Source organism: Pelodiscus sinensis, chromosome 11 (genome assembly GCF_052426305.1).
Source record: "Pelodiscus sinensis isolate ZL-2025 chromosome 11, ASM5242630v1, whole genome shotgun sequence".
Lineage (NCBI taxonomy): Eukaryota > Metazoa > Chordata > Testudines > Trionychidae > Pelodiscus > Pelodiscus sinensis.
The window spans coordinates 17,252,692-17,279,687 of NC_143062.1; the positions used below are offsets into that span (position 1 = coordinate 17,252,692).

The 26,996-nt window shown below is 48.7% G+C and overlaps 1 protein-coding gene across 1 annotated transcript; it reads right to left on the reverse strand.

The window, feature by feature from the left end:
* Positions 1 to 1,688: 1,688 nt before the first annotated feature.
* On the reverse strand, positions 1,689 to 13,386 carry BATF2 (basic leucine zipper ATF-like transcription factor 2). The gene is made up of 3 exons (XM_025178176.3): positions 12,469 to 13,386; positions 9,629 to 9,730; positions 1,689 to 6,396 (listed from the first exon to the last, which is right to left on the reverse strand). Exons 1-3 carry the CDS (start codon positions 12,574 to 12,576, stop codon positions 6,178 to 6,180), a joined length of 429 nt encoding a protein of 142 aa, XP_025033961.1. The 5' UTR covers positions 12,577 to 13,386; the 3' UTR covers positions 1,689 to 6,177.
* Between the last annotated feature and the right edge of the window lie 13,610 nt (positions 13,387 to 26,996).

Genomic DNA, 26,996 nt, shown 5'->3' on the forward strand with positions numbered 1-26,996 from the left:
TCCCTGGTCTGCTGGGGGAGCCAGCAGACCAGGGAGATGCTGAGCAAAGCGGCGGAGGCCCCGGGCCGGACCGCAGCGCTGATCTGGAAGCGCCGCGGTCCAGCCCGGGTCCTCCGCCGCTTTGCTCCACGTCTCCCTGGTCTGCAGGGGGGGGACGCAGCTAGTGCCCTCCCCAGCAGACCAGGGAGACGTGGAGCAAAGCCCGGGGCTTGTGGTAGAGCAGGTGGGGCGCTGCAGGTTGGTCCCGCAGCACCGCTCCTTGGTGCTACTGGACCAACCCGGCAGCACCCCAGCTGCTCTGCCCCAGGAGTCCTGATTCAGCCGCTGCTGATCAGTTTCAGCAAAGGCTGAATCAGGATGCCTGGGGCAGAGCAGCTGGGGTGCTGCTGGGTTGGTCCAGTAGCGCCGAGGAGCGGCCGCGCTACTGGACCAACCCAGCAGCACCCGAGCTGCTCTGCCCCAGGCGTCCCCAAGTCAGCCGCTGCTGAAACTGACCAGTGGCTGACTACAGGAAGCCCGAGGCAGAGTTGCTCTGCCCCGGGCTTCCTGGAATCAGCTGCTGATCAGGACGCCTGGGGTTCTTAAGTTGAATCTGTATGTAAGTCGGAACTGGCGTCCAGATTCAGCAGCGGCTGAATCTGGATGCCAGTTCCGATTTACATACAGATTCAACTTAAGAACAAACCTACAGTCCCTATCTTGTACGTAACCCGGGGACTGCCTGTATAGAACTATAACCAATAGTGAAGTTAATATTACAGTTGTATAAAAGTTTCAGTGAAACATTTGTCATTGTTGAAATGACCCAGTTTTACCATATTGAAACAAAATGACTCAAAATGTTTTGGAATCTTTGTTTCTCAGGAAACTTCCAAAATTCTGCTTTTAAATTCAAAATGAAACATCAGTATCTTCCTGCAAAGAGGGATTCTGGTTCCCAACTAGCTCTAGTTAATTTTTCTTGGAGAAACTTCTAGACATAGCACTCCTAAATTTGCACTTTAGCTGGTGCTGGATGTGTTGCAAGGAGGTACAGACCTGTAGGGCTAACAGCCAAGGGCTGCCAATTGTCTAATCACACAAACCAAACAAAGCCCTTGCCTCACTCCTTATCAGAGGCCCTGCCCTCACTCACTCTATCCCCCCTACCTCTGTAGCTCACTCTCCCCCATCCTCGCTCACTTTCACCAGGATGAGGCGGGGTTTGGGGAAAGTGGGCTCTGGGCTGGGCCTGAGGTGTTGGTGTGTGTGTGAGCCTGGGTAAAAGGATTGGGGTTAGGTTTAACTGCTTCAGCCCGCTCCCACTCCCAGTCCTGTGCTGGGGCTGGCTACAAGCTCCTGGCCCCCATGCTGGGGCTGGGGCTGCTGTAGTGTGCAGAGGCCTGGCAGAGCTGTACAGGTGTGAGGTCTGGGCTCTGGGAGAGGGACTCAGGACTGGTAGAGGGTTGGGGTATAGATTCTGGCTGGGCAGTTCTTATCTCTGGCAGCTCCGAGTGCTGGTTGACAGCAGAATGGGGCTAAGGCAAGTTCCCTGCTTTCCCTGGCCCCATGCCACATCCTTCCCTGTGGCCCCAGCTCCCATTGGCCACAGTTCCCTGCCAATGGGAGCTGTGGAGTTGTCACTTGGGATGGGGCAATGTGCAGAAACTTGCTGGGCCCTGTCCCTGCCCCCCATCTAGATACCATAAGGTGGGACATGACTACTGCTTCCAGATGTGACATGGGGCCAGGGCAGACAGGGAACCTGCCTTAGCCCTGCTGCACCCTAGGACTTTTAGTGGTCAGTCTTCTGGTTTGGCATCAGCAAACCTACCTAATTCTGGGAGACTCCCAGTGAAACTAGGTTAGCAACCCTAACCTATTCTAGTCCTATCTCTGACTCTGGCCAATGCTAGCTGCTTCCCAGGACGCTGCAAGGAGCCATACATTTAGGGGATAACCTGCCCTCTGGGCCATTGACCTTCTGACCCCCATTAGGTAGAGGTGAGTTCATGCTCTGAAATAGATTGGACTCAACCAATAATACTACCACTAAGGAATGTATTATCATGGGCCCTGCTCCTGGCTGGGGCTCCTAGGTATCTCCCTAATATTAATAATGCACACATCATAATAGGAGCCCCGATCTTTGTCTGACCCCCTCGGTACAACTAATGTACACACCTAATTGGGCCCTGATCTTGGTCTTGGCCCTACGTGCTACTGCGCTACTAACTAGCAACTAAAAGTCTGTGTTGTTGTACGTGGCATTTTTCCTTCGTGGTCTCCTTCCTTTAGCCTCTCTGTGACCAGTGAGAGTAGCTCTCTTTCTGTGGCGTTGGGTCTGTGCCCAAGGATTAGAGTGGTTTTGGTAATGATAAGTGTGAGCACTGGGCCCAATTCTGTATGGCTTGGAATCAGATTATTTCAGTACCTGTCATAGGTGCTGAGCACCCACTAGTGCTAAGCTCCTCTTCCTGCATTTCTTGCCCACTCCTGGCCCTGCTGGCCACGTCCTTTCCCATCCTCCCAGCACTTCAGGAGCACCGTGAACAGCTGATTTGTGGTGTTCCGAAAGTTCGGGGCTGGAGGGAGAGGAGTGGGGCAGCACGTGCTCAGGGGAGAAGGCAGGGAAGAGGTGGAGGAAGATGTGAAATAAGGTGGAGGAAAGTGTGAAATAAGGTAGAGGCAGGGCAGGGTCAGGGCCTGAGGTGGAGTGCGGGGGGAGGGGGAGTTGAGCACCCCTCCTGTCACGTTACTGGAATTTGAGGGAAGCAGCCAGATCATGGCTACACCCATAGGTGGGGGTGCTGGCCCCAAAAATGATATAAAAGGGGGCCATGTGGGGTGTTGAATGGGAGCTTACTGTTTGCTGATCCTGTGTACGCTATTTATGTGAGTGTATAGTGTCTGTGTGTATAGGTAGGAATCTGTAATCTGTGTGGAAGCTGAATATTTCTCTGAATGTGGTTGAGCATTGGGCAGAGCCTGGCCTATGGACATGCTAATTAGCGAGGCCCTATGGGACAATGGCACTCCATGGGCCAAGGACACACCTAAAGCATGAGGGCAGAGACCTAAGAGCTGCCAGGAGAGAGAGGCTGAGGGCCAGGTGACCGGCTTCAGCCAAGAAGAGGCCAGGAAGGAGGTATAAAGAGGCCATGTGGGGGACTCCATTTTGTTCTCAGCTCAGCACTTCATCCCAGAGGCAGCAGTGCAGGGATCGAAGAGCCCGGGAGACCTGTGAACCCATCCTGATGCTAGGATGTGCAACAAGAACTTTTAAACCAGCAGCTGTAACATCTCTGCTAGAGCCTGCATCGAGAACTGGGAGATTCGGTGCATGTAACGTACTATTCTTTAACAACCTTACTCTCATGCTTTTCTTTATTGTGATAATAAACCTTTAGTTCTTAGATGCTAAAGGATTGGCCCAGCATGACTTGTGGGTAAGGTCCAGAGGGTAAATTGACCAGGGATCTGTGGCTGGTTTCTTGGGACCGGACAAAACTTGTTCCGGGTAGGTGGGATTGGGTGCTAGGACCCCCCACCTGTGTATGAGGCCCGGGGCTATCTGAGGCACGGATATTGCTGGGGTGTCGGAGGGGTTTTGCTCATGAGGCTTCAGGCAGGCAGCTGAAGCGCTCTGTGGGACTGGTTTGTGGCCTGTTTGGAGAGGTCATCAGTCTGGGGGCTGTAAGGAGCCCCGGATTTGAGCAATTCGCCCTGAGCAGACGCCCTCAGCTGTGCCCGGACACGGCCTGGTCCGTCACACCTCAGTTAGAAGGGAAGTTGGCACCTAAGGTACCTGTGGCAGGCTTCCCCCATATGCCTGTCAACTAATTCACTGAACATCACAGCAATGAACATGTAAACCCAGCACAAAGTGGCATGTCTCTGTGATGAGGAAATAGGGGGCAGTGACAGTAAAGCTGCATCGGGAGGTAATATTTCAGGGCTCTTGGTTTCTATATGCTGTGGTGTAGTGAGCAATGTTGCTGTTTGTAAGTGTGCTCCAAAGTTTGTGTACGGAGCTGCCTCATGGCTTGAGACACCACCTCCCATTTGTTGTCCCCATCTTCTCTGACGGGCTGTCACATTTCAACTGCCACAGACCCAATTGGCTCTACCATCCCATCTGGTCCTCCCGTAGCCCAGAGATGGTTGATCCTGGCGACATGCTAAGCAGAACACTCTCTCACCGGGCATGGAGCTGCTTTGCTGCACACTGACTCAAGAGATACTCTAGGTTTCAAAGTGTCAGTCCTGGAAGGCTTTCCTTGGTGTATGGGTGATGAGTGACACATATGTGCTGGGGCTGTGTGGGAGAAGGGTTGTTATGGGGTTAGTTTTGAGGAATTATGGTAGCTGATTGCTGAACCAAGTAATCTGGCAACTGTATAGTTTAACTCCTACAGCCAATATAAATTGTCGATGCAACACAGCTGTAGAGTAAGGATGGTGATTGTGATCTCTGACGTAACTCATCCAATGGTCTAGGACAGGGACGGGAAAACCTTTTTTAGACTAGGGGCTGCTGACCCACAGAAAAATCAGTCGAGGGCCGCACACAAGTGAGAAGCCAACCTACCCCCACAATTCCTCGCTGATGTAGTCCCCAGATGAGGAGAAAGACACTTCCCACATTCCCTTCGCACAGCAGAGCTTGGGGGGCCCCACGGGGAGGCAGCAGGGGGCTGGAATGCCAGCGCGGGCTCCCCAATGCTGTGGAGAAGCCCTGAGTTTCGGGGGCTGTATCCAGGCAAGCCAGGGGCTGCATCCGGCCCCAGGCCTTACGTTTCCCACCCCTCGTCTAGGACTCCTGCCAGGGCACAGATACATGACATACTGCAGCTGTGTGCCACAGGGGGGCACTCTGTCAAGTCAGAATGGGTGAATATGTTAAAAACTGTATGGTAGCAGATGGCAGAGCTCTCGACCATGCTTGTAGCTGTTTCCATTGCCCCACACGTATTCTATAGCCATACTCCTCTTCAGACAGGCTGAGGAGGTTTTGCCTTCCTCTGCAGCCCGGGGCATGGTCACAGGCAGGTTTAAGCCTGTAGTGTAAAGGGTGGAGCCTCTGAAACTTGAAGTCTTTATATAATGATTTGATGACTTCAGTAGCTCAGCCAAAGGTTATGGGTTTATTATGGGATGGGGGAAGGTTCTGTAGGCTGCACTGTGCCCAAGGTCAGATCAGATAATCCTGGTGGTCCCTTCTGGCCTTAAAGTCTGTGAGTGTGTGGCATCTGATTATACGGGTAATGTGATAATGGGAGTCTGATCTCACTTAGCTCACAGTATAAGTGAGCCTACCTATGCCTCAAAGTCTGAACCCCACCTTACAAGAGAATAAACAAAGTGTAATTTAAGGTTCACACCTGAGCTGACACAAACTCTGAGCCAGTAGATGCTCATGCAGAAACACAGTTACATAGACTAGACATTTGCAAGGTCAGAAATTCATAGCTGTCTTGTTAAACACGGCACCTGGTGAGCTAGGAACCTGAGAAAACACCAGTTCCATTTCAGTATAAACAGCAGCTTGGTAATGGCTCCTTAGGGTGAAATTCACCCTGTGCTTAAGACTAGGCAAAAAGCCTGGACACCATAAGGTACCAGGGCTGCACTGAGGGCTAAATGGATAAGATCTAGTACTAGCGTTGCACTTGATTGGAGTCCCCAGTTCTGTGTAGCACGGTGGCGAGCACTGCAGGCTGGACGGGCGCAGGGTCAGGTGTTGGCTGCAGGGTGGGTGTGTGAATTTTATTAGTCTCCTCACAGGTCATTAGTCTGATTTGGTTTTAGAGTTAGATGGCATCAGGCAGGACTGCCTGCTCCCTGTACTGTGCTGGGTTCTGTGGAACAACAGGCTGGGTTTGCTCAGGGACTAGCCAGGAATTCCCTCTCTGTGAGGAAAGTGGTTTGATTGTGGAGAGGTCTACTGCCTGGAACGAAGCGAGGCTGCATCCATCCACCAGCCCATCCCCTAGATGACATTTGGTGTTGTCCTTTCAAGTACCTGCTTCTGGCCAAGGTTGAAGATGGAACAACCTGGGCTGTGGGTCTGATCCAGGGCAGCAGGGAGGGAGGGATACTGCGCTGGATGGGTCCAGCAGTCTAATCCAGTACAGCAGTTCTTCTCTCCCAATTTAACTCCCTCCTTGGCTTATGATCCCCATGGGGTAGTCGGGGTCACTGTAACCCCAGGTCCAGCCCTTCGACCAGCCAAAGTGGAAGGGAGGGCTGAGTTGTCAAGGAAGAAGTCAGCAAGTCCTGGCAGATGTCCGGGCTACCAAGCAGGCAGGTGGCCTCATGGTCCTTGAGCGTCTGAATCCAGTTCTTCTTCTCCTTCTCCAGGGCCTCAATCTCCTTCTGCAGGGCAGCGTTAGACTTCTCCAGCATCTCGTGTTGCTGGCAAAGAAAGAAGGGGTGAGACTAAAATGCCAGCCACTTTGAAGAATGTGTGTGTGTGAGTGAGGGGGATCTGAGAGGTTCTATCCCCAGTTCGCACTCTTACTACTTGATTATGAGTAAGGTTAAGATTGTGTCATGGTTATGTTTCATAAAAGCAGGGACAGGCCATAAACAAAATAACGGTGACAAAATGAGGGTGACGGGGGGAGACCTGAAGCCTGAGCCTGGCTACAGAAGAGGGGAGGGGTCCAGCATGCACCCCTGCCATGGCTTGGAGCACTCAGGGCTGCCCTTAGCAGCTAAGGGCTTTGGGGACACTGTCGCCTCCATGGATGAGACTTCTGGGACAGATGACTTGGAGATCCAGGTGTCCCCCCCCCCCCCACCCCCACGCTGGCTGACAGCTCCAGCCCACCCCCTCAGGCTGAAGTGGAAAATGTCACAGAGGTCTCTGAAGCCAGAGGATCCGTGACATAATCTTATCCTTAATTATTAGGAAGATCTGCTATATGATTTCTAGCCATTTCTGTGCAGAACAACAGTGGCCCCTGGTGTATGATGTGGTGGCTGGCACAGCCAGGTGGCAGGATAGGAAACAGCAACAGTGGGGCAAAGCTGACTCCAAACAGGGCGCAGCAATATTAGTGCTTTCACAGCAATGCCCACACAGCAGGACGTAGTGCTGGATGAATAGGTTGGTCACTGTCTCATGAGCCAAATTCTGTCCCAAGGTACACCCATATCTGCTTCTACCAGGTCATGCAGAGAGACAGAATTAGGCCCTAAGAATTGTAGCTAATCCATGGCCAATAACATCATTATGCTGCTGCAGAGATAGAGCCCTGATTCCCCCCCCCCACCACCCCACCCCACACACACACCCCACCCCCTGTGCTGGATTTAGCACACCTGACTGAACAGGTCCAGTACTCTCCAGCAGGAGGCACAGCTCTGCCTGCACATTCATTACATTATGAGCCCAGCAGCTGCGTTAGCATTGCCTTCAGCATGGCCACTCACTTCCCTGGCCTTTCAATCTTCAGCCTAACCCCTCCCACAAGTGGTGCTTGGGGATTTTTAAGAATTTTGATCACATTGAAGGTGAAGTGCGGCAGTGGCTAAGGGGGCAAAAAGGACTTTGGGTAAAGAATAATTAGAACATTTTCTAGTGCTGTTCTATACATTGATTGTGCAGCCTCTCTGGAATACTGGGTAGCAAAAGAACAAGGACCCAGGGGTCAGAGTCAGTTGAGAAACTCAGATTCAATTCCCTGCTCTGCTACAGCTACCCTGTATGACCCTGGGCAAATCCCTTAGTTTCCTATGTGCTTCATTTTTCCCCATCTATACAAAGAGGCTAATAGCACTGCCCCGCCTCACTGGGGTGTGGAGAGGAAAATGCCTTCAGGGTGGTGAGATGCTCAGTGACTAGGCTAATGGGGTGCAAAGACCTTTCTGGTGCCAGAGAGAGATTCTGGATGCACTGCTGGTCACCCCATCTCCAAAAGGGTATTGCAGAAAGAGCAGGGGGTCAGAAACCTGGAAATACTCTCTGAAAAGTCTGGGATGGGTTTTAAGAAAATAAAGGCAAGGGGACAGGATGGAAGTTTCTAAAATACTGACTGTTTTAGAGAAGGCAGATCAGAGCTTTTGTTCTCCTGGTCTCTTACCATGAGAACAAGGGGCCATTCAATGAAATTGAAAGAAGGGAAAGAAAGACAATAAAAGAAAATGCTCACTCACATACCATGGGCTTAGCCTGTGGAGCTCTCTGCCACAGGAAGTCACTGGGGCCAAGAGCTTGGCAAGACTCAGAAAAAACAGTGTGTAGACTGATATGCAGAACAGGGATAGCTGGAGTAAATGTTGGTACAGTGTGGAAGGGCTATTAAACTGTGGGCTTCAGCTGAGCTCTGACTAGTAGAGACCAGAAAGAGGCCTGATGAGGGGTCCAGAGTAGCGCACATCTACTTCTATGGGAGTCTTACACCTTCTTCTGATGCTTCTGTTGCTGGGCACTGTCAGAGACTGTGCACATCCTGCCAGCACATGCTATGACCCTGCTCTGCCTTTCCTGTCTCTCACTGGTTCCCTGCCAGAGTCCAGGAAACTGGGTGCTTTTGCTATTACTTTCCCTCTGACAGTTCAGTCAGGCACAGCCCTGTGTCCCTGCTAGACACGGTGTCACCTTAACCAATTGTTTGCAAAAGGAATGGTTTGGAAGACCCCTGCCTGACTAAGGGGATGTAATAGAAAATGGAGGGCTAGAAATTCCACAGATCCCAAATGGAATGGATTGAGAGGCAGTGGAAGTCAAAGGGTATGCAAGGCTTAGGAGTCAGCACACTTGAGTTCATAGATTTTTAAGGCTACAAGGGTCCTTTATGACTATGTGTCTGTGCAGCATCAAGCAAAGTGGGCGTAACAGTCTATGGGTGCTGCCACCATACACGCATAATAACACACACGGAATAGGCATACAGTGAGATAAGGCCTAATACGCAGCACTGAGATGGGAGCCAGGACTCCTGGATTCCAGCCTCAGTTCTAGGAGAGGAGGAGGAGGTCTAACAGGTTAGAGCAGGGAGAGGGCTTAGTCATTGCCATTTCCAGTTGAGCCCCGGAGCTATGAGTTCCAGAAGAGCTCCCCTGGCTCTAGCCACTACGCCGTGTTCCCCTCCCAGAGCAGAGGACAGAACCCAGGAGTCCTGACTCCCAGTCTCCTGTTCTGATCATGGGCCTGCACTGACTTCACATGAACACACCAGACACCACGCCGGCAAACTGTGAGGGGACCTGGGGCCACACTTAATGCATGTAGCTATTTTTGGTCCACAAAACCCCCAACTTTCTGGAGCTGCAGAAAATCATCTTGCAGAGCCCCAGCTCCTTATCCTGCCTGCTGCCCCAGACACCTCCCATCATCCAATGCTTGGGTCTTAAAGAGCCAGTGATTACTCTGGGGTTAGAGAGAGTGATCTTCCCTCCTCCAAGGCTCTGATTCCAGCATATCTCACCATGGAACCCCACCTCAAGGCCTTGCCACATGTGCTGACAGAGAATCCCCATTCACCAGGAGTATGGGTCTTAGGACACATGTAGTTATGCAGTTTTGATCACCTGCATCAGTTCTTGTTAACTTGTTCACTGGGGAGTTTTCTCTTTGGGGTGTCCTGGAACAGAACCCATGTTTCATCCTATCTTATCATCGTTAACCCCCTCCGCTGACCTGATGGAGCTCGTCTGCCTTCTCTGTGTGCTTCTGTCGGCTCCTCTGGGCAGCTGCACGGTTCTTTTGACGTCTTTTCAGCTTTTTTTCTTCCAAAGAATTCTAAGACACAAATCAATCAGTGAGGCTTGGGATGAGTTGGCTGGGCCTCAGCTAAGGGGCTCCCCAATACAGAGGGCATTATAGCTGATCCCCAACTCACTCCCTTATCAGTGAGGTAGAGGGCTGGATGGGCCATTTGGGGCGGGGGGAGGAAGGATGCAGGGAGTTTTGCACTCTAGGGCTATGTCTAGACTACAGGCTTCTTTCGGGAGAAGTTTTTCTGGAAGAGATCTTCCAGAAAAACTTCTTTCAAAAAAGAGCATCCACACAGCAAAAGTACATTGAAAAAGCAATCTGCTTTTTCAAAAGATAGCATCCACATTGATTGGACACTATCTTGCATTTAAGTTGTGATTACTATGGACGGAATGGCCATCGGGGCACCTGTGCTTTTTCCTGGAGGCCTCTTCTTTCAGAAAAAAACCCTCTTCCCTGTCCACACACGCCTTTTTCTGAAAGAGCTCTTTCGGAAAAAGGTTTCTTCCTCGTAGAAAGAGGTTTGCGGCTTTCGGAAAAACCTCTACGTTCTTTCAACTTTCTGTCGAAAGAACACAATAGCGTTGTGGACGTAAATGTAGTTCTTCTGGAAAAACAACCATTTTTCCAGAAAAACTCTGCAGTGTAAACATACCCTAGGGCTGTGGGATCCAGTGGGTTAAAACAGGACACCATGTCAGGGCACCTGGGTTCTATTCTTGATTCAAGGAGGCGGCTAGAGTTTAGTGGTTAGAGCTGAGGATGGCAATCAGGACTTTAGGATGTCTCTTCTCCTTATCATCCCAAATGAACCCAAACCAAAAACAAAGTTGCCCCTAGGAACCGGACTCTTGGATAATGCAACACACTGGACCGTGGATGTTGACGCTGGCTGTTTCGAACCCACTCCAGTCATGGTTCAATGGTGAATCAGATCAGGGCTGACCCTGTCCCACTGTGCCTCATCACAGCCATTGAATTGACCCAGGGCATGCACCCAAGGGATGGGGCTTTTGAAAGCACCCAAGAGTCCCAGGAGATTTGGAGGCACAAGCCAAGATTCCCACCCAGGCTGGCAGTTTCCCAGCAGGTCTCCGAGCCCTACCATCTGAGGGGATTCTGTAGTAAGTGCTGGGCGTGAAAGGATGAGTGACAGAATGCCTGTCACTGACCCTCGGCATGTCTCCCTACATCTTCCACACATTTCACACACACACAATCCAGCACAGACACAGTCATAAGAACAGCCACACTAGGTCAGACCAAAGGTCCATCTAGCCCATTATCCTGTCTGCTGACAGTGGCCAATACCACATGCCCCAGAGAGAGGGAACACAACAGGTAATCCTCACATGATCCCTCCCCTGTCATCCACCTCCAGAGAAACTCAGACTAGGGACACCATTCCTACCCATCCTGGCTAATAGCCATTGACGGACCCAACCTCCATGAATCTATCTAGCTCTTTTTTGAACCCTGTTAAAGTCCTAGCCTTCACCACATCCTCTGGCAAGGAGTTCCACAGGTTGACTGTGCGCTGAATGAAGAAACACTTCCTTTTGTTTGTTCTAAACCTGCTGCCTATTAATTTCATTTGGTGTCCCCTAGTTCTTATACTGTGGGAATAAGTAAATAACTTTTCCTTATTCTCTTTTTCCACACCAGTCATGATTTTATAGGCCTCTATCATATCCCTCTTTAGTCTCCTCTTTTCTAATCTGAAAAGCCGAAGTCTTTTTAATCTCTCTTTATATGGAACCCGTTCCAAACCCCTAATCATTTTTGTTGTCTTTTTCTGAACCTTTTCCAATGGCAATATATCTTTTTTGAGATGAGGCAACCACATCTCTATGCAGTATTCAGGATGTGGGCGTACCATGGTTTTATATAGAGGCAATAAGATATTTTCTGTCTTGTTCTCTATCCCTTTTTTAATGATTCCTAACATTCTATTTTCTTTTTTGACTGTTGCTGCACACTGAGTGGATGTTTTCAGAGAATTATCCACAATGACTCCAAGATCTCTCTTAGTAGTTGTAGTAGTCAAATTAGTCCCGATCATATTGTATGTATATTTGGGCTTATTTTTCCCAATGTGCATTACTTTACATTTATCAACATTAAATTTCATTTGCCATTTTGGTGCCCAATGTCATATCATATATAGTCACACAATCTACCTTTCAACAGGCAGACACGCACACACACAAGCTCTGACATACCCACACATTCAGATATGTACAAAATATCTGTATAATGTTCAAACACAAAATCTCTCTTATCCCGGAAAAACTGTGTAGTCTAACCGTACCCTCACACACACTATCACAAATTCTCTGTCACACACACACAGGCCTCTCTTACACACATACACAGTTCTTTCTGTCACACACACACAGATCTCTGTCTCTCTTACACATGGTCACACAACACCAAGTTCTCTGCCTCACACACAAATGTCACACATACACTCACATAGTGGTCTCTGTCACATACACAAAATCACAGTTCTGTCACCTACTTACCACACACAATTATCTCTGTCACGCTGTCCCATTTACACACCCACACACAGTTCTCTGTCACCCACACACAGTTTTCTCTGTCATCCACGCTGTCCCATTCACACACAGTTCTGCAACCCACACACAACATTCTCTTGTCTCACATGCACACACACCTGCAGTTTTGTCTCACTCACACTCTTCTCTCTGTCACACACTCACTTAATCTCCCTAACACACAGTTCTCTCTGTACTTACCGCTCCAACCATTAGAGTGTTCCCGTCCTGTGAGTCCTCGGAGAGGCAGCTAGTGCTGCTCTGGGATGAAGGGTTACCTCCAAACCATTCCATGCTGCGTACATGCATGGGGTCAGATCTTGAGGTGACAGGTCACTATGAAAGAGTGTGTACTCGGGTCGAGGGGGCTCGGCACCCTGTGATCATCCTCACAGAACCTGTTATTCGCTGGGCCGGCCCAGCCCTCCCTCACAGGCTGCTTGTCCTCTCCTAAGAGCCTCGTACATTCATGAGGCCAGCCTTTATATACACAGCTCAGTTTCGATTTATCCTAAACCAGCCCTTTGCTCAGAAAAGTCTGGCTCAGCTGGAAGACACGTGTTTGGAATTTCCTTCTTTGTGGGTGAGCCAAAGGGCTTCCTTCCTTCTTGTCCCCTGGCCAGTTCCCTACATACTTTCACTTTTCTGCAGGGACTTGGTTCCTCATTCCTGGCTAGGATTGCCCCATCCCCAGGTCTGTTCAGAGCTTCCTCACCATCCTGTTGCCCTGGCAGCCAGTTCCAGGGCGAGGTGGGTGCTTCGTACCCTGTGGTGAGGAAGGCAGGGTGAAATGCCAGCACAAACTAGGTAGCTCAGAGTTTTTACATGGATTATCTGGCCAAGGCAGATGCTACGCAGCACCCTGCTAGTGGGTGTGAGAGATTTTTGGTGGATGTGCCTGTGCGAGAGGGACAATGCAAGAAACACCCCCGCTTTATCCACATTAGGATTTTCCCCAAGGAGAGCGTAGGCCTGCTAAAATCCCTGCCTTTTTGCCTAATGAAGACAAGTCCTTGGGCTTTAAATATGCTCTGGGAGCATATCCTCCGATAGTGCAAATCAGTGCTGCTCCTTCCAATCTAAGGCCTCATGCAAGATTTGCACCAGCGAGGATCTGTCCCATGTCAGACGCTTTCTCTTCAAGATATAGTGTTACTATTTAGCAGTAAACAGTGAAAGACAGTGAGGTCTAGTTGATTAAACAAAGGTCTGGGAGACAGGGCACCTGGGTTCCTTTGCTGGCTACAGCGTAGGTGGTGGTGGGGCAATGTAGCGGTTAGAAGAGTGGGTACAGGCAGAGGGTACAATAGGCCAGGGCAGCCGCCGCCATGTCTGGTGCAGCCACTTCCCTCTTTGCCAGATGCCTGGACTGTGGTGGCCCCTCCTGAGTTTCACCTATTGCCATCCCTGCTCTGCCCATTTCCCAAGGCCCCAACAGCCTGCCGCAACCTGGCTGAGTCCCTCCTCTCCTCCACTCTACTCTCCTCCTCCAGAGGTCCCCACTGACAGCCACTTGCTGCATCCCCCCTCTCCTCCACCCCTCCAGCCTCCTGCCTGCCATGTCCCTCCACCTACTCACCCGGACAAGCAGGAGCCTGGGGAGAAGAGGGCTTGCAGAGGAGAGGAGAGAGATAGGGAGTGGCAGGTGGTCTGGGGACCTCATGAAGGGTGGAGGAATGTGGCAGGAAGAAGCAAGCAGGGAGGGGGCAGGGCTGGAGTGGAGTGTGGGTGGGATCATAGGCAGAACAGGGAACTAGCCTTCCCCAGAGGAATCTTCACTGGTGCTTGGGACATTCTTCCCCTGCCACATCTGGTGGGGGTGGGGGAGTGTGGAGCATGGGGATTTAAAGGTGCAGTGACTCTTTTCTTTTTGTGCAGGGTTTTTTTTTTTTTCTCAACAACTTTGGTCCCCTGTTTTTTTGTTTTTATTTATTTATTTATTTTGCTCAACCAATTTTTTCCCGCCATGTTCGGTATTTTTTGTGAAAGTATCTGGCAACCCTACTTGCCACCCATGGCAATGGGGATTGGGAATCAGAACCCCTTGGCAACCCTAGCAGCCAGCATCCCATAAAGGAGTACAAGGACTCAGGGTCCTTGGGATGCTGCTCAGAGATGTGAGGCAACAAGAGAGCAGAAATAGGACCACAGACAGACAGCACAATTGGATGCAGTATCTTTGGTTTATGTGTGACTCTGCTCAGTGGGGTGGGTTACAAACAGCTACTCAGGTGCTACAAACAGCAGGGGGTTATTACAGTAAATTTCTGAGGGCAGGTCTTCTGTAATGCTTCAGTGAACACATTATGCTGGGAAGAGGGGTTCTCCCATTGGCCTAGGAAGCCCACCTTCTCGAGTGGCATTAGCTACATTGATGGGAGAATTCTCCTGTTGGTTTAGGGCTGGCCATACTGAGGTTAAGTCAGTTGAACAGTGTCAGTCAAGAGTGTGGATTTTTCACACTTGGAGTGACATATTTATACTGACCTAATTTCCAGGAGTAGACCTGACTGAAGCAACTGAGAGAGGTACAGCTTCTGGAGGGGTTTGCATAGACTGCCTCAAGCTAGGTTTTCCAGGGACTAGGAGACAAAGGAAAGGGGTTTTGATCTAAAAGGATGAGTTTGAACGGACACCAGGCCTTTGTTCTGAGCCAGTGATTGGCCAGGATTTCTGTCCCAGAGGCCTCCACCCATGCAGAGGGGTTAGAAAGACTTTGGTCTACTTGGGTCCCATGAGGCAACTCCTGGAGTGTTCAGCATGTTTTTAAATCTGTTTATTGGTTTTTTATGTTTTCTCTGTAATGCTTTTACCTTAAGAATAAATGTGCCTGCTTAAAATGAGTTATGAGGGCATTTGTAACTGTGGGCAACAGATTATTCATAGCCTTTTGAGAGAAAGCAAAGCCCAAGGACTGGGATTTTGGCATATCACAGCATGAGACAGGGACTGCTGCAGCCATAAAAAAAATGGTCAGAAGAGAGAGAGAAGCACAGATCTCCAGCCAACAGAAGTGATGGCTGGGAGCTGGAAAAACTTGAGTGCCATTGAGAAACCGTGGAGAGAGCATACAAATCCAGTTAACCTGTAACTGGAGAGGCCCCATAATCAAGCTCCTTCTCGTGGGCTGTAGAGAGTCATTTTGGCCAGTCCCAGGAAAAAAAGAAGCTGTTTATGGGATCTAGAGAGGAAGCAGAAAGGCAGGGCTTCCTGTGCACAGATAGGGTTGCCAGATACTTTCACAAAAAAATCCTGAACATGACAGGAAAAAAATTGGTTGAGCAACAAACAAACAAAAATGGGGAGCCAAAGTTGTTGAAGGAAAAAAAAAGGTCACTGTACCTTTAAATGTCCCCATGCTCCCCCCCCCCCCCCCCCCCCGACCTGGCAGGGGAAAAATGTTCCCACCAGCCTTCCAACTGAGAGAAACAGAAAATACTGGACATTTTACATGTCCAGTAAAAAAAAACAGAAAATACCAGACAGAGGCCAGAAATAATGGAATGTCCAGGCAAAAACTGGACACCTGGCAATCCTAGACACAGAGCCCACTGAAGGAGCAGACTTGAGGATTTCAAAGCAAGGTAACTACCTTGTTAGTTTCTACTTCATGCAAGGAAACATAACTTGGAGTAAATTCTTCGTGAGCAGATAAGATTACCTACCTCATTTCACTAATTTCTCCTACTACCTATTTGAAATCATGGGATGGTGGGCGGGCAGAGCCCGCCCACCTTCTAAAAGCCCCTCCCCAACCTTATGGGAGGGACACTGGACCCATGTTCAATTGATTGCTTGGGACAAATAATGACTAAAGGATCGAGAAGTGCGGGCTAGAGGTTCAAAATAAGGGAGCCGGATGGGGACACCGAGCAGAGAACCCCGGACAGCGCCCACTGCTCCTCAAAGCTGTCGATGGAGCCAGTGGACGCCGCCCAGAGGAACTCTGCCCGGATTCGTGACACGAGGGAGGAGCGGAAATAGGCCCCACAGTCGCAGAGAACCCCCTCGTCTAGCATCCTCCTCCTGCTATTAAAGATGGCAGCTTTCGCTAAGGCCAGGAGGAGGTTGACGAGGAGGTCTCGCGACTTTGTGGGGCCACGGATTGGGTGTGCATAAATAAAAAGGTGAGGGGAAAAGTGCAGCCAGAACCTCAATAAGAGGTTCTGGAGGAGCCGGAATAGGGGCTGCAACCTGGCGCATTCGAGGTAGGCGTGCGCCAGGTTCTCCCTCACGCCGCAAAAGGGGCAGGTGTCTGGGATAGGGGTGAACCGCGCCAAGTACACGCCCGTGCTCACGGCCCTGTGAAGGAGCCGCCAACTGATGTCCCCGACGGGCCGCGGAATTAAGGTCGAATAAACGCTGGCACATCGAGGTACCCCACACTCTATAATGGAAGCAGCCCTACAATGCCCCAGGTAGTGACTAACTGCTTGGGCCAAAAGGGCAAAGCTACATCAAGACTGTGAGGCTCTCAGATTCCATGATAATGGGAGCCATCTAATCATCTAAGACAGGTTTTGCTAGGATAAACATTAACCCTGGACTCTAGGAGTGGCACTCACACTGCAACTGACTATATAATCAGCCAATACAGGGGGAGAGTTAAACATCTGTGGGTTTATGAGCTTAGTTTACGTGCCACTTGTAAGCCGTTCTCATCAGGGACCCTAACTGTTGTTGATATCCTTATCAGATTGTTTCTGGTGTTTCCTGTAAAGGAGTACAGCAGGCCCTTATCACTACCAGGAACTAAAGCGGATTTAGTTAATCATTGATTGGCCCCAGCCTAGGGAGTTCTTCCCCCTTATCTCTGATACTCTCAGACACAAATTAAATGCCATCGCTACCTGGGTGGCTCTCACAGGTGCTGCTCTGGCTCCTTTTAACCACCTGAAATCTTGCTCTGTCTTTCTGACATCTCCTCATGGATGTAGGGTTGCCAGATGGTTGAAACAAAAATCCTGAACACCCCCCTCCCCACCTCCACCCCCCTCCACCCCAAAAAAAACCAGGAAAAAATTATATTGAAGGGGGAAAAAAAGAGGGGGAGACCAAAGTTGTTGAGCAAAAAAAATGTTTTTTTAACAAAACAGCATTAAAATAGCATGTCCCCTTTAAGTGCAGGGATAGGAACAGGGGGGTAGTTGAGCACTAAGACCAAGGGAAAGCATTGCTTCCCCTAGGTCTTTTGGCCAGCAGTCATTTTGTGCTGGCAGCCTTGGGGAACCAGGTAAGCATGGGGGCTGGGAGTGTTGGAGGCCAGAGGGGGATTCGGGGGGAGGCTGGGCGCTGAGTGTTTGTAGGATTGCCAGGTGCCCAGCATTTTTGCCTCCTGGCTGGGGAAAAATTCAGAAAATACCAGACATCTCAGGTGTCCGGTATTCTCTGAATTTTTTTATCGGTCAGGAGCCAAAAATACCGGACTGTCAGGGTGAATACCGGACACCTGGCAACCCTACATGGATGTCCAGCGGACAATTCAAACTCAACATGACTAAAATAGAGCTCCTCATCTTCCTCCCCTAGCCCAGGGTTGCCAACCGTCAGTAAATTTACAGACAGGCCGTAAAAAATTAGCCAAAATTGGACATGTCCATAAAGTCTGTTTAAAAAAAAAAAAAAAAAGTAGCTGTCCGTAAATTTTGTAAAAGTGCAATAACATTTTAAAAAACGGCAATTATTCTATATCAATTAAATTTCTTCTGTGCTGCTTCAGCCATTTTACTGTGGAGCAGAGGAAATTAGATGTTTTAGTTGTTTATTTAGCTCAATGGTGGAGGTGACAATGTGAATCACGTGATCCACGTGATGTTATCATTTATATTATCCCACTGAGTCAGCATATTGGGAATTTATGTAATTTAATATTGTTTACCATTAAAAATTATGTCTGTAAAAAAATGTGTCTGTCCGTAAATGTTTCCCATTTTGTCCATAATGAAAATTCTATGGGTTGGCAACCCTATCCCAACCCTCCCTGTTTACCTTCCTTTTTGAGCATTGTGGACAATACCACCGTCTTGCCCGTCGCTTAGGCCTGTAACTTGGACATCATGTTCAACTTGGACTACTTTCTAAGACCCACTCTCTGGATAACTCTTGCACGCTCTCCCTGCAAAACATCTCTTAGGCACCACCCTTCTGAAGCTCTCATCCAGGCTCTTATCCCATGTCTTAATTACTGCAATCTCTCTCTCTCTCTCTCTCTCACTGACATGAAATCTTGCCCCACTCATACTCATTCAGAAAACTGCAGCTGCAAAGATCATTTTCCTAGCCCACCACCAAGTCTCTTCTCTCTTTGCATCCTTTCACTGCCCTCCTAATCTCTACCCTACCAAACATAAACATTGCCTTCACTTTGAAGGCCCTTCCTGACCTAACCCCACTTGACTTGTCATCTCTCATTCAGTACTGAACTTCCCAGAGGGGTAGCCGTGTTAGTCTGTAACTGTAAAAACAATGAGCAGTCCAGTGGCATCTAAGGGCATGTCTACACTGGGGAGTTATTTCGAAATAACTCCCCTTGTTTTGAAATAACAAGGTGAGTGTCCACACCACCAATCCTGGTATTTTGAAATAATGGGCTTGTTATTTTGAAATAATAACTCCTGCTTCTGAAGAGGAATAAGCTTATTTTGAAATATTTATTTCATGAATTATTATTTTGAAATAACCTGGTAGTGTAGACATAGACTTAGAGACTAACAAATGTATTAGGTCATGAGCTTGACTCCCACTTCCGACTGGCCCGTGATGCAGCCTGCTTCATCCACTTGTTAAATTTTCAACTAAGCACCTTCATGCTTTCTCCAATGCTGCCACTTAGGCTTGGGAGGAACTCCTGGTAAACACCCTCAGAGCTACTTCATTATTGTCATGGTCCTGTACCAGATAAGCCCCATCTTTTATGCACTAGATGTATTTATCATGCGATCATTGAATGTTCTGCCAGACGGTATGTCTACACTAGGAAATTATTTTGAAATAACTTATTTTGAAATAATAACTCCCAAAATAACGATTTTGAAATAGCATGTCCACGCTACAGGGAGGCCTTGAAATTAGTCTGAGGCAGGTTCCTTTAATGTGGACACGCTATCTCAACTTAAAGCCCTAGGAAGCACTGGGGAGTAATTACTTTGAATGACTCTGGGGAGTAGTTATTTCGAAATAGCAGCAATGGAGCATCCACACTACTGCTATTTTGAAATAACTCCTGCTTTCAACGAGGAATAATGTTTATTTTGAAATACTCATTATTTCAAAATATTGGGAGTGGTATTGTGGACACTTGTTATTTCGAAATAAGGGGCGTTATGCCAAAATAACTCCCTAGTGTAGACCAGGGGAGATATAGCTTTAAATAAGGTCTTTACACTCCATGCCATCTAGTTGGAGAATATAACACAGGTTAGCTTTCCATTACAGCTCCCCCTTTAAAATTCTACTTTCCTACCATTTACAATATTTACACTAGCACATTATCTTTGAAATTCAGTATGTATTAGTCTGTTAAGTGTCTCTCAATCATACTGGTTTTCTAATTACACAACCCAAACATATAGCAACTCAGCCATCCAGCTGTCCATTAGCTGCAACAACTGGCTGTGGTTAGTTTGGAATCTTTGAGTTGTCTTCTTGTCCTGCATCTACCATCTGTAGCCCTTGCTCTGTTAATTGTTCATTCTGAGGAACAAACTGTAGATATTGACAGTTGCTGTTGAATTCTCCACTGTCAGGCTCGATTACATGATTTAGGCACTGAATTCTTTTGTTTACAGCACCTCAAGTTGTCCTTTCTTTTTCTCCATCCAGTTCGACGGGAACACGGTCACCAGATTATAGATGTGATCTTTGTCTAAATGAGTGACATCTGTTATAAAAGTGTTCGTATGTGCTTTTAGCACTTTTATCCACTTCAGCTACTCTCTTCATGTCTGGTCACTTTGGAAATAGGTTCTCTTCCAAAGTTGGAACAGTAGTTCTGAGTTGTCTTCCCATCAGGAATTGTGCTGGATTGTGTCCAGTAGCTGCTATCAGCGCTGATTTGTAACTCAGAAGAGAGAAGAATAGATCCTCCTGTAGGAGGCTTTTCTTGGCTATCTGTGTGGCTGTTGCAACCTCTCCATTCACTTGTGGATAATGTGGGCTGCCAGTAATATGAGTAAAATAATATTTCATTTGGAATTATTTAAATTCTGCTGCAGTGAATTGTGGTCTGAGATCCATCACTAGTTGTTTTGGAATATTGAAATGAGCAAAAGTGCACTTCAGTTTCTTGTTAGCACTGAACCATATTGTATCTTTCAAGTACATTATTTCTGTGTTCCTGGAAAGACAGTCTACTATGGCCAGGAAATTATTTCTGAATTTGCATAAATCTGCAACTTGTCTTTTCATGGTCTCACTGGTAGAGGTGCTTGTACACTGGCCTCCTTTCAAAAGTCCAGTATCATCAAGCCCTCTCACCTTGCTCAGTAGGCCCATCATGACTTTCACACTGATTCTTTGATCGCATGGACTCTGAATGCATAGCTTTTGCCTTTGTAAGTTGTTTCTACAGTGAACTAGCCCGATGCAGTTCAAAATATCTCCAGGGCTAGGCAGAGCGGTATCAAATTTAAGCTCTGGAAAGGGTTGGAAGATGATTGTAAGTCATTTCTGAAATGAGTCAATTTTAAAGTCAATAGAATAATCAACTGCCATGAGTAGTTATTTTCACTCTTCAGGTAGGTTCTGTTTCATCACAAGTAATAGTTCTCAGAAACAGTGACTTTTGGTTGTCTGTAATATGAATCAACTCCCTGACGGCTTTGGTGCCACTAACAGCTGTAAAATGCATTATACTATGTGTCTATAGCTGGGCATGCATAAACTTTTGGAATATGACATTTTTCATACCTTGTGCGTGTAATCTAGAATGTATCCCTCTTAGGCCACGTCTCCACATGCCGCGCTGGGGATCGATTTTCTGGCATTTGATTTAGTGGGCATAGTAAGGATCTGCTAAATCAAATGTTGAGGGTGCCCCCTGGTCAGCACCAGTACTCCTTGATTCACAAGGAGTAAGGGAAGCCAACGGGAGCTTTGGTTCCCATCGGCCTCCTGCTGTGGAGATGGCTCCAAGGTCATCTTAAGGTATGTCGACTCCAGCCATGTTATTTATGTATTTGGAGTTGTGTACCTTAAGCTGATCTTCTGGGTCTAGTGTAGACCTGGCCTTAGGCTATGGTGCAGCTTCACAACGTAGCTCTGCTAGTGCAGATGCTCTAAATCAGTGGTGGGGAACCTCAGGCCTGAGGCCCAAATGAAGCCCCTAGTTTGCGTGGATCCAGCCCCCAAGGCTCAGGCCTCCCCTGAATTAGAAAGCTGGCACTGCAGCTCTCCGCTACCCCACCGTGGAGCTGAAGAACACAAAATCTACTAGGCTGGGCTCCCCTAGCCTCTGGTGTGTGAGGGGAATGTGGGGACTGTCTTTCTCCTTCTCAGGTGCCATGTTAGTGAGGGGTTTTTTGTGTGCGGCCCCCAACTGATTTTTCTGTGGGTCAGTGGTGTCTGACCCAAAAGAGGTTCCCCACTCCTGCTAAATCAATGGGAGAAAGCTATGTAAGTGAGACAAGCTCTCCTGTTGGAAAAGCACTGTCCACACCCATGCTGAGGCTGGTGTAACCTGCATTGCTCGGGGGAGTGGCTTATTCACAGTCCGAGTGACATAACTTCTATCAACATAAACTGTAGTGTGTACATAGCCATAGCCTGGGAGTTCTCTCTCCTCTCCTTAAGGGTTTTATGATACTCACTTTTAATGCCCAAGTGTCTGTTTACAGATTCTAAGCTAGTTTCAGGCTTGTCAGATTGCTTTAGGTTTTGCTGCTTCACCAGTTCAGACTATTTTGCAATTTGAAAAGCTGTGTGTAAGGCTGGTTCTCGTCTTAATTGGAGCTACTGCGAAGGGTTTTTACCTGTTAACCCAACAGCCAGATTCATATTTTCATGTTTTGCTGTTTCCAAAAATCACAATTTTCAGCCATTGTATGCAGAGTTCTTAAAACTTAAAAACCATTCAGCATTTCCCCTTGGTTCTTGAATTCTCTGATGGAAAGATGCTTTCTTTAACCACATTTTAAAAAGATTTAAAGATACACCCTGCTTGCTTCCCTAGAGCATAAATTAAAGATGATATCTGTACATCTCCATTTTCTTTGTGCAGCTTGATAGCAATGCAAAATCTTATTTCCAGTATGTCCATTCTTAATTGTCAACATTGAAGTTCTCTGGAGCATTGAAGAGTGGCATGTCGATGAGAGTCTGCAACCTTTGTTTCTTTGTCCCCTCTGTTTGCGAACTTTGTTTGTTTTTCCTTCTGTTTCTGTTCTTAGTTTAGTTCTGACACTGTCATATTTTTCCATACCAAATATGGACTGGTCACAGACCTTGCTTTTACACAGTGGGGCTATGTCTACACTCGTGGCTTCTTGCGCGAGTAATATGCAAATGAGGCTACGCGTGGAATATCGCTGAGCCTCATTTGCATACCTAATGAGCCACCATTTTTTTCAGAAGAGGCTCTTGTGCAAGAAGGAGTGTCTACACTGCCCCTTCTTGCGCAAGAAATACCCTCTTGTGCAATGCCGTTACATCTATTACTTGAGAGGAAGAACGGCATTGCACAAGAGGGTTTTTCTTGCGCAAGAAGGGGCAGTGTAGATGCTCCTTCTTGAGCAAGAGCCTCTTCTGAAAAAAATGGTGGCTCATTAGGTATGCAAATGAGGCTCAGCGATATTCCACGCTTAGCCTCATTTGCATATTACTCGCACAAGAAGCCGCGAATGTAGACATAGCCAGGATGTGTTCATCATGATATCCTTAATACAGGCAGTCCCTGAGTTACGCGGATCCGACTTATGTCGGATCCGCAGTTACGAACGGGGCCGTTCCTCTCCCTGGTGTCCAGCAGACCAGGGAGAGGAAGCAAAGCGGCGGAACACGTGGACAGCGGACAGGGCTGTCCGCTGCCCACACGCTCCGAGGCTTGGCTCTGCTTTGCCCCCCCCCCCCCTGTCCCCCTGGTCTGCAGACCAGGGGGAGGAGGGGGGCAAAGCAGAGCGAAGCAGAGCCAAGCCGCGGAGCCGCGGCTTGGCTCTGCTTCGCTCTGCTTTGCCCCCCCCCCCCGTCCCCCTGGTCTGCAGACCAGGGGGACGGGGAGCAAAGCAGAGCAAAGCCACGGAGCCCGAGGGCCGCAGGACAGCCACGGCACGTCTGGGCTGTCCCGCTGCCCCCGTGCTCCGTGGCTTTGCTCCGGACACCTGTGCTACAGCAGCTGGGGCGCTGCCAGTTGGTCCCGTAGCGCCGCTCTGGGCGCTACTGGACCAACCGGGCAGCACCCCAGCTGTTCTGCCCCAGGCGTCCCCAAGTCAGCCGCTGCTGAAACTGACCAGTGGCTGACTACAGGAAGCCCCTGCCCCGGGCTTCCTGGAATCAGCCGCTGATCAGTTTCAGCAGCAGCTGACTTGGGGATGCCTGGGGTTCTTATGTTGAATCTGTATGTAAGTAAGAACTGGCGTCCAGATTCAGCCGCTGTTGAAACTGATCAGTTTCAGCAGCGGCTGAATCTGGACGCCAGTTCCGACTTACATACAGATTCAACTTAAGAACAAACCTACAGTCCCTATCTTGTACGTAACCCGGGGACTGCCTGTAGTTGGGCAGGTTAAATCAGGTGCTTATGCACAGTGCCACCTTGTGGCCCAGCAGTGAAATGCAATTTAGCATTCTAGACCATTATCTATTTAAAAACCCTCCTTAAAACTCTCTTCTAATGTGCGTCCAACAGAAAAATTGGCAGTGATTAGGCTGTTGGTGTGCTAAGACCCCAACCTATCATGCTGACAGATAATGTCTGACTGTTTCCTTGTTCTTCCCGTCTGTCTGTATCTACCTGTAGTACTCCTGTGTCTGTCTCCATCTTGATAGAAATGTAGCCGTGTTAGTCTGGTGTAGCTGAAACAAAAAACAGGACTATGTAGCACTTTAAAGACTAACAAGATGGTTTAATAGGTGATGAGCTTTCGTGGGCCTGACCCACTTCTTCAGATCAAATAGTGGAAGAAAATTGTCACAACCATATATACCAAAGGATACAATTAAAAAAATGAACACATATGAAAAGGACAAATCAAATATCAGAACAGAAGGGGAATTGGGGGGGGGGAGGTAAATGTCTGTGAGCTAATGATATTAGAGGTGATAATTGGGGAAGCTGTCTTTGTGCTGAAAGTGTCCGTCTGCTATGTACACTGGACAAATGTCTCAGACACTTCGCCAAAGGATCAACGCCCACAAAACAGATATTAGACAAGATCACAAAGAAAAAACAGTTTCTTGCCATTTCAACCAGAAAGGACATTGTCTCGACTTGATTACCTGCTTCAAAGGCCTTTTAAGAGTACACTTGAAAGAGAATCCGCTGAACTGTCATTCATGCTTAAATTTGACACTTTACGCCTAAGTTTGAATGAAGACTTTAATTATCTTACCCATTACAAAGATAGCTTCCCCAATTATCACCTCTAATATCATTAGCTCACAGACATTTACCTCCCCCCCCATCCCCCTTCTGTTCTGAAATGTGATTTGTCCTTTTCATATGAGTTCATTTTTTAAATTGTATCCTTTGGTATATATGGTTGTGACAATTTTCTTCCACTATTTGATCTGAGGAAGTGGGACTGGCCCACGAAAGCTCATCACCTAAAAAACCATCTTGTTAGTCTTTAAAGTGCTACATAGTCCTGTTTTTTGTCTCCATCTTGTTTCTCTTGAATTAGATAAGTACATTGAGGACAGGTCCATCAATGGCTACTAGCCAAAATGATCAAGGTTGCAACCAGTGTTTCCTCTACATTTTGCATCCATGAGCGGAGTGAGTTTTGTCTTGTGCACCCATATTGAAGTCATGTGCGTATGTTCAGATGTGTGCCACTGTGGCACCCAAGTTATAAACCTCTCCCTTTTCCCCTCTGTTGCCATGTCTCATCCACTCCCCTGGTGCCTGCTGCTGCCCACCATCCTTCACCCTCCTCTGCCGTCTTGGCTCCTGCCCTTCTCACTCCCCTCATCCCTCCTGGGACCTGCTCCCCTCCCCATCCTCTCTGACCCCTGAACCTGCCCTTCCCTTCTCCCTTGTGCTCACCCCTCCTCTAGCTCCCTTCCCTATCCCCTCTCCTAACACATCTCTCTACCCACTTGCTCTGCCTCTTTCCTCTGCCATCGGGTGCCCATCCCTCCCCTCCCTATGTCTGCTCTTCTGCTTCATCCTCACAATTCCCCTGACACCTGCACATTCCCTTACCCTCTCTAGTCTTCTGGTGCCTCTCACTACCCTCCCTGCCCTGGCTTCCCAACACCTGCCCCTGTTGCCCTTTTCCTCCCTGGTACTCACCCCTTCACCACCCTCTGCCCCTGTCCTACTCATGCCTCTCTGTGCTCTCACACATCACTTGCTTCATCCCTTCCTTCCTCATGCCCACCCCCCTTTCAATCTGTCTTCTCCTGGCACCCACTCCTCCCCTCTCCTTTTCCTTTTTCTTCCCCTCATTGCCCCTCCCCTCTCCTCTTCCACCATCACCTTGTTCCCTCCCCTCTCCCACCTCCACTGATACCTTTCCACCCACCCCCCGCTCCTCCTGCTCTTTCCCCTAATTGTCTCCTCTTGGCCCCCTGGCATTTGTCTGTCCTTCACCCTGCCCCGTGGTGCCTTCTTTTTTCTTCTGCCCTGGCCCCCTCCTTCCCCTCAGCACAAGCCGCTTCCTGTCCTCACCCCCACCTTCCCCTTAGTTCTCCCCTTGTCCTTTCCCTCACCTTTTGCCTTCCTGATACCTGCACCCCTCAAATGCCTAATGCCAGGGCTGGGCAGCAAGGTGGGTGGAGTTGGAGCTCTGGTGCTGTTTTTAGTACCTTGGCCCCAGCCCAGGAACAGCTGCACCATGACCCAGCTCTAGTCCCAGCACACAGGGCAGCCACCTGCCTCATGACGGAGCCACGGTGCTATTTTTAGTACCATGGTCCCAGCCCCAGCGGCCATGGCCCCAGCTGCCCCTAGCGGTAGGGCTGTGTGGTGGGTGGCTGTCCCATGTGCCGGGTCTGGAGCCAGGGCTGTGGTGCTATTTTTAGTACTGTGGCCCAGGCTCCAGCTCTGGCAGCTGCCATGCAGGTTACGTGGTGGCTGCCTAGCTGCTCCTGGGACGGGGCAGCCACCTGTCATGCAGCTGTGCCCCCACTTCCTTAAGAGCACCTGGGGCCGTGGCTCGTGGTTCTGCTGAGGGGTTGGGTGGGACTGAAATTTCTGGTGCACATTCGCGCAGATGCGCACCTTACAGGGAACCCTGGATACAATCCAGTGCTCTGGGTGTTCTAAGCCTCTAACTGCCTGCAGATAACAAGGAATAGTCACTCGTAATTGCCCCATTCTATTCATTTCCTCTGAATCTTCAGGCATTGGCCACTATCAGAAGACAGGATACCGTGGTAGATGTACTATTGGTCTAACCCAATATAGCTGTTCATACGTTCTTGTTTTACATTAAGGTGGTTAGCTTTCTGGGGCAGAAACTCTTAGTTTTTCTGTGTTTTTACAACACCTAACATATGTCTTGCTAACTGTCCATGACTGGGCCTCCTTGGTGCTACAATACTGTTGCTACTGCTACTAATAGTTAGGGTTG

Bases quoted from the DNA above. Each gene is read 5' to 3' on its own strand.
- BATF2 (XM_025178176.3), bottom strand. From the start codon at position 12,576: ATGCATGTACGCAGCATGGAATGGTTTGGAGGTAACCCTTCATCCCAG. The intron at 9,731-12,468 runs GTAAGTACAGAG...TTTGTGTCTTAG, and splicing joins ACACTCTAATGGTTGGAGCG to AATTCTTTGGAAGAAAAAAA. The intron at 6,397-9,628 runs GTCAGCGGAGGG...TTTCTTTGCCAG, and splicing joins AGGCAGACGAGCTCCATCAG to CAACACGAGATGCTGGAGAA.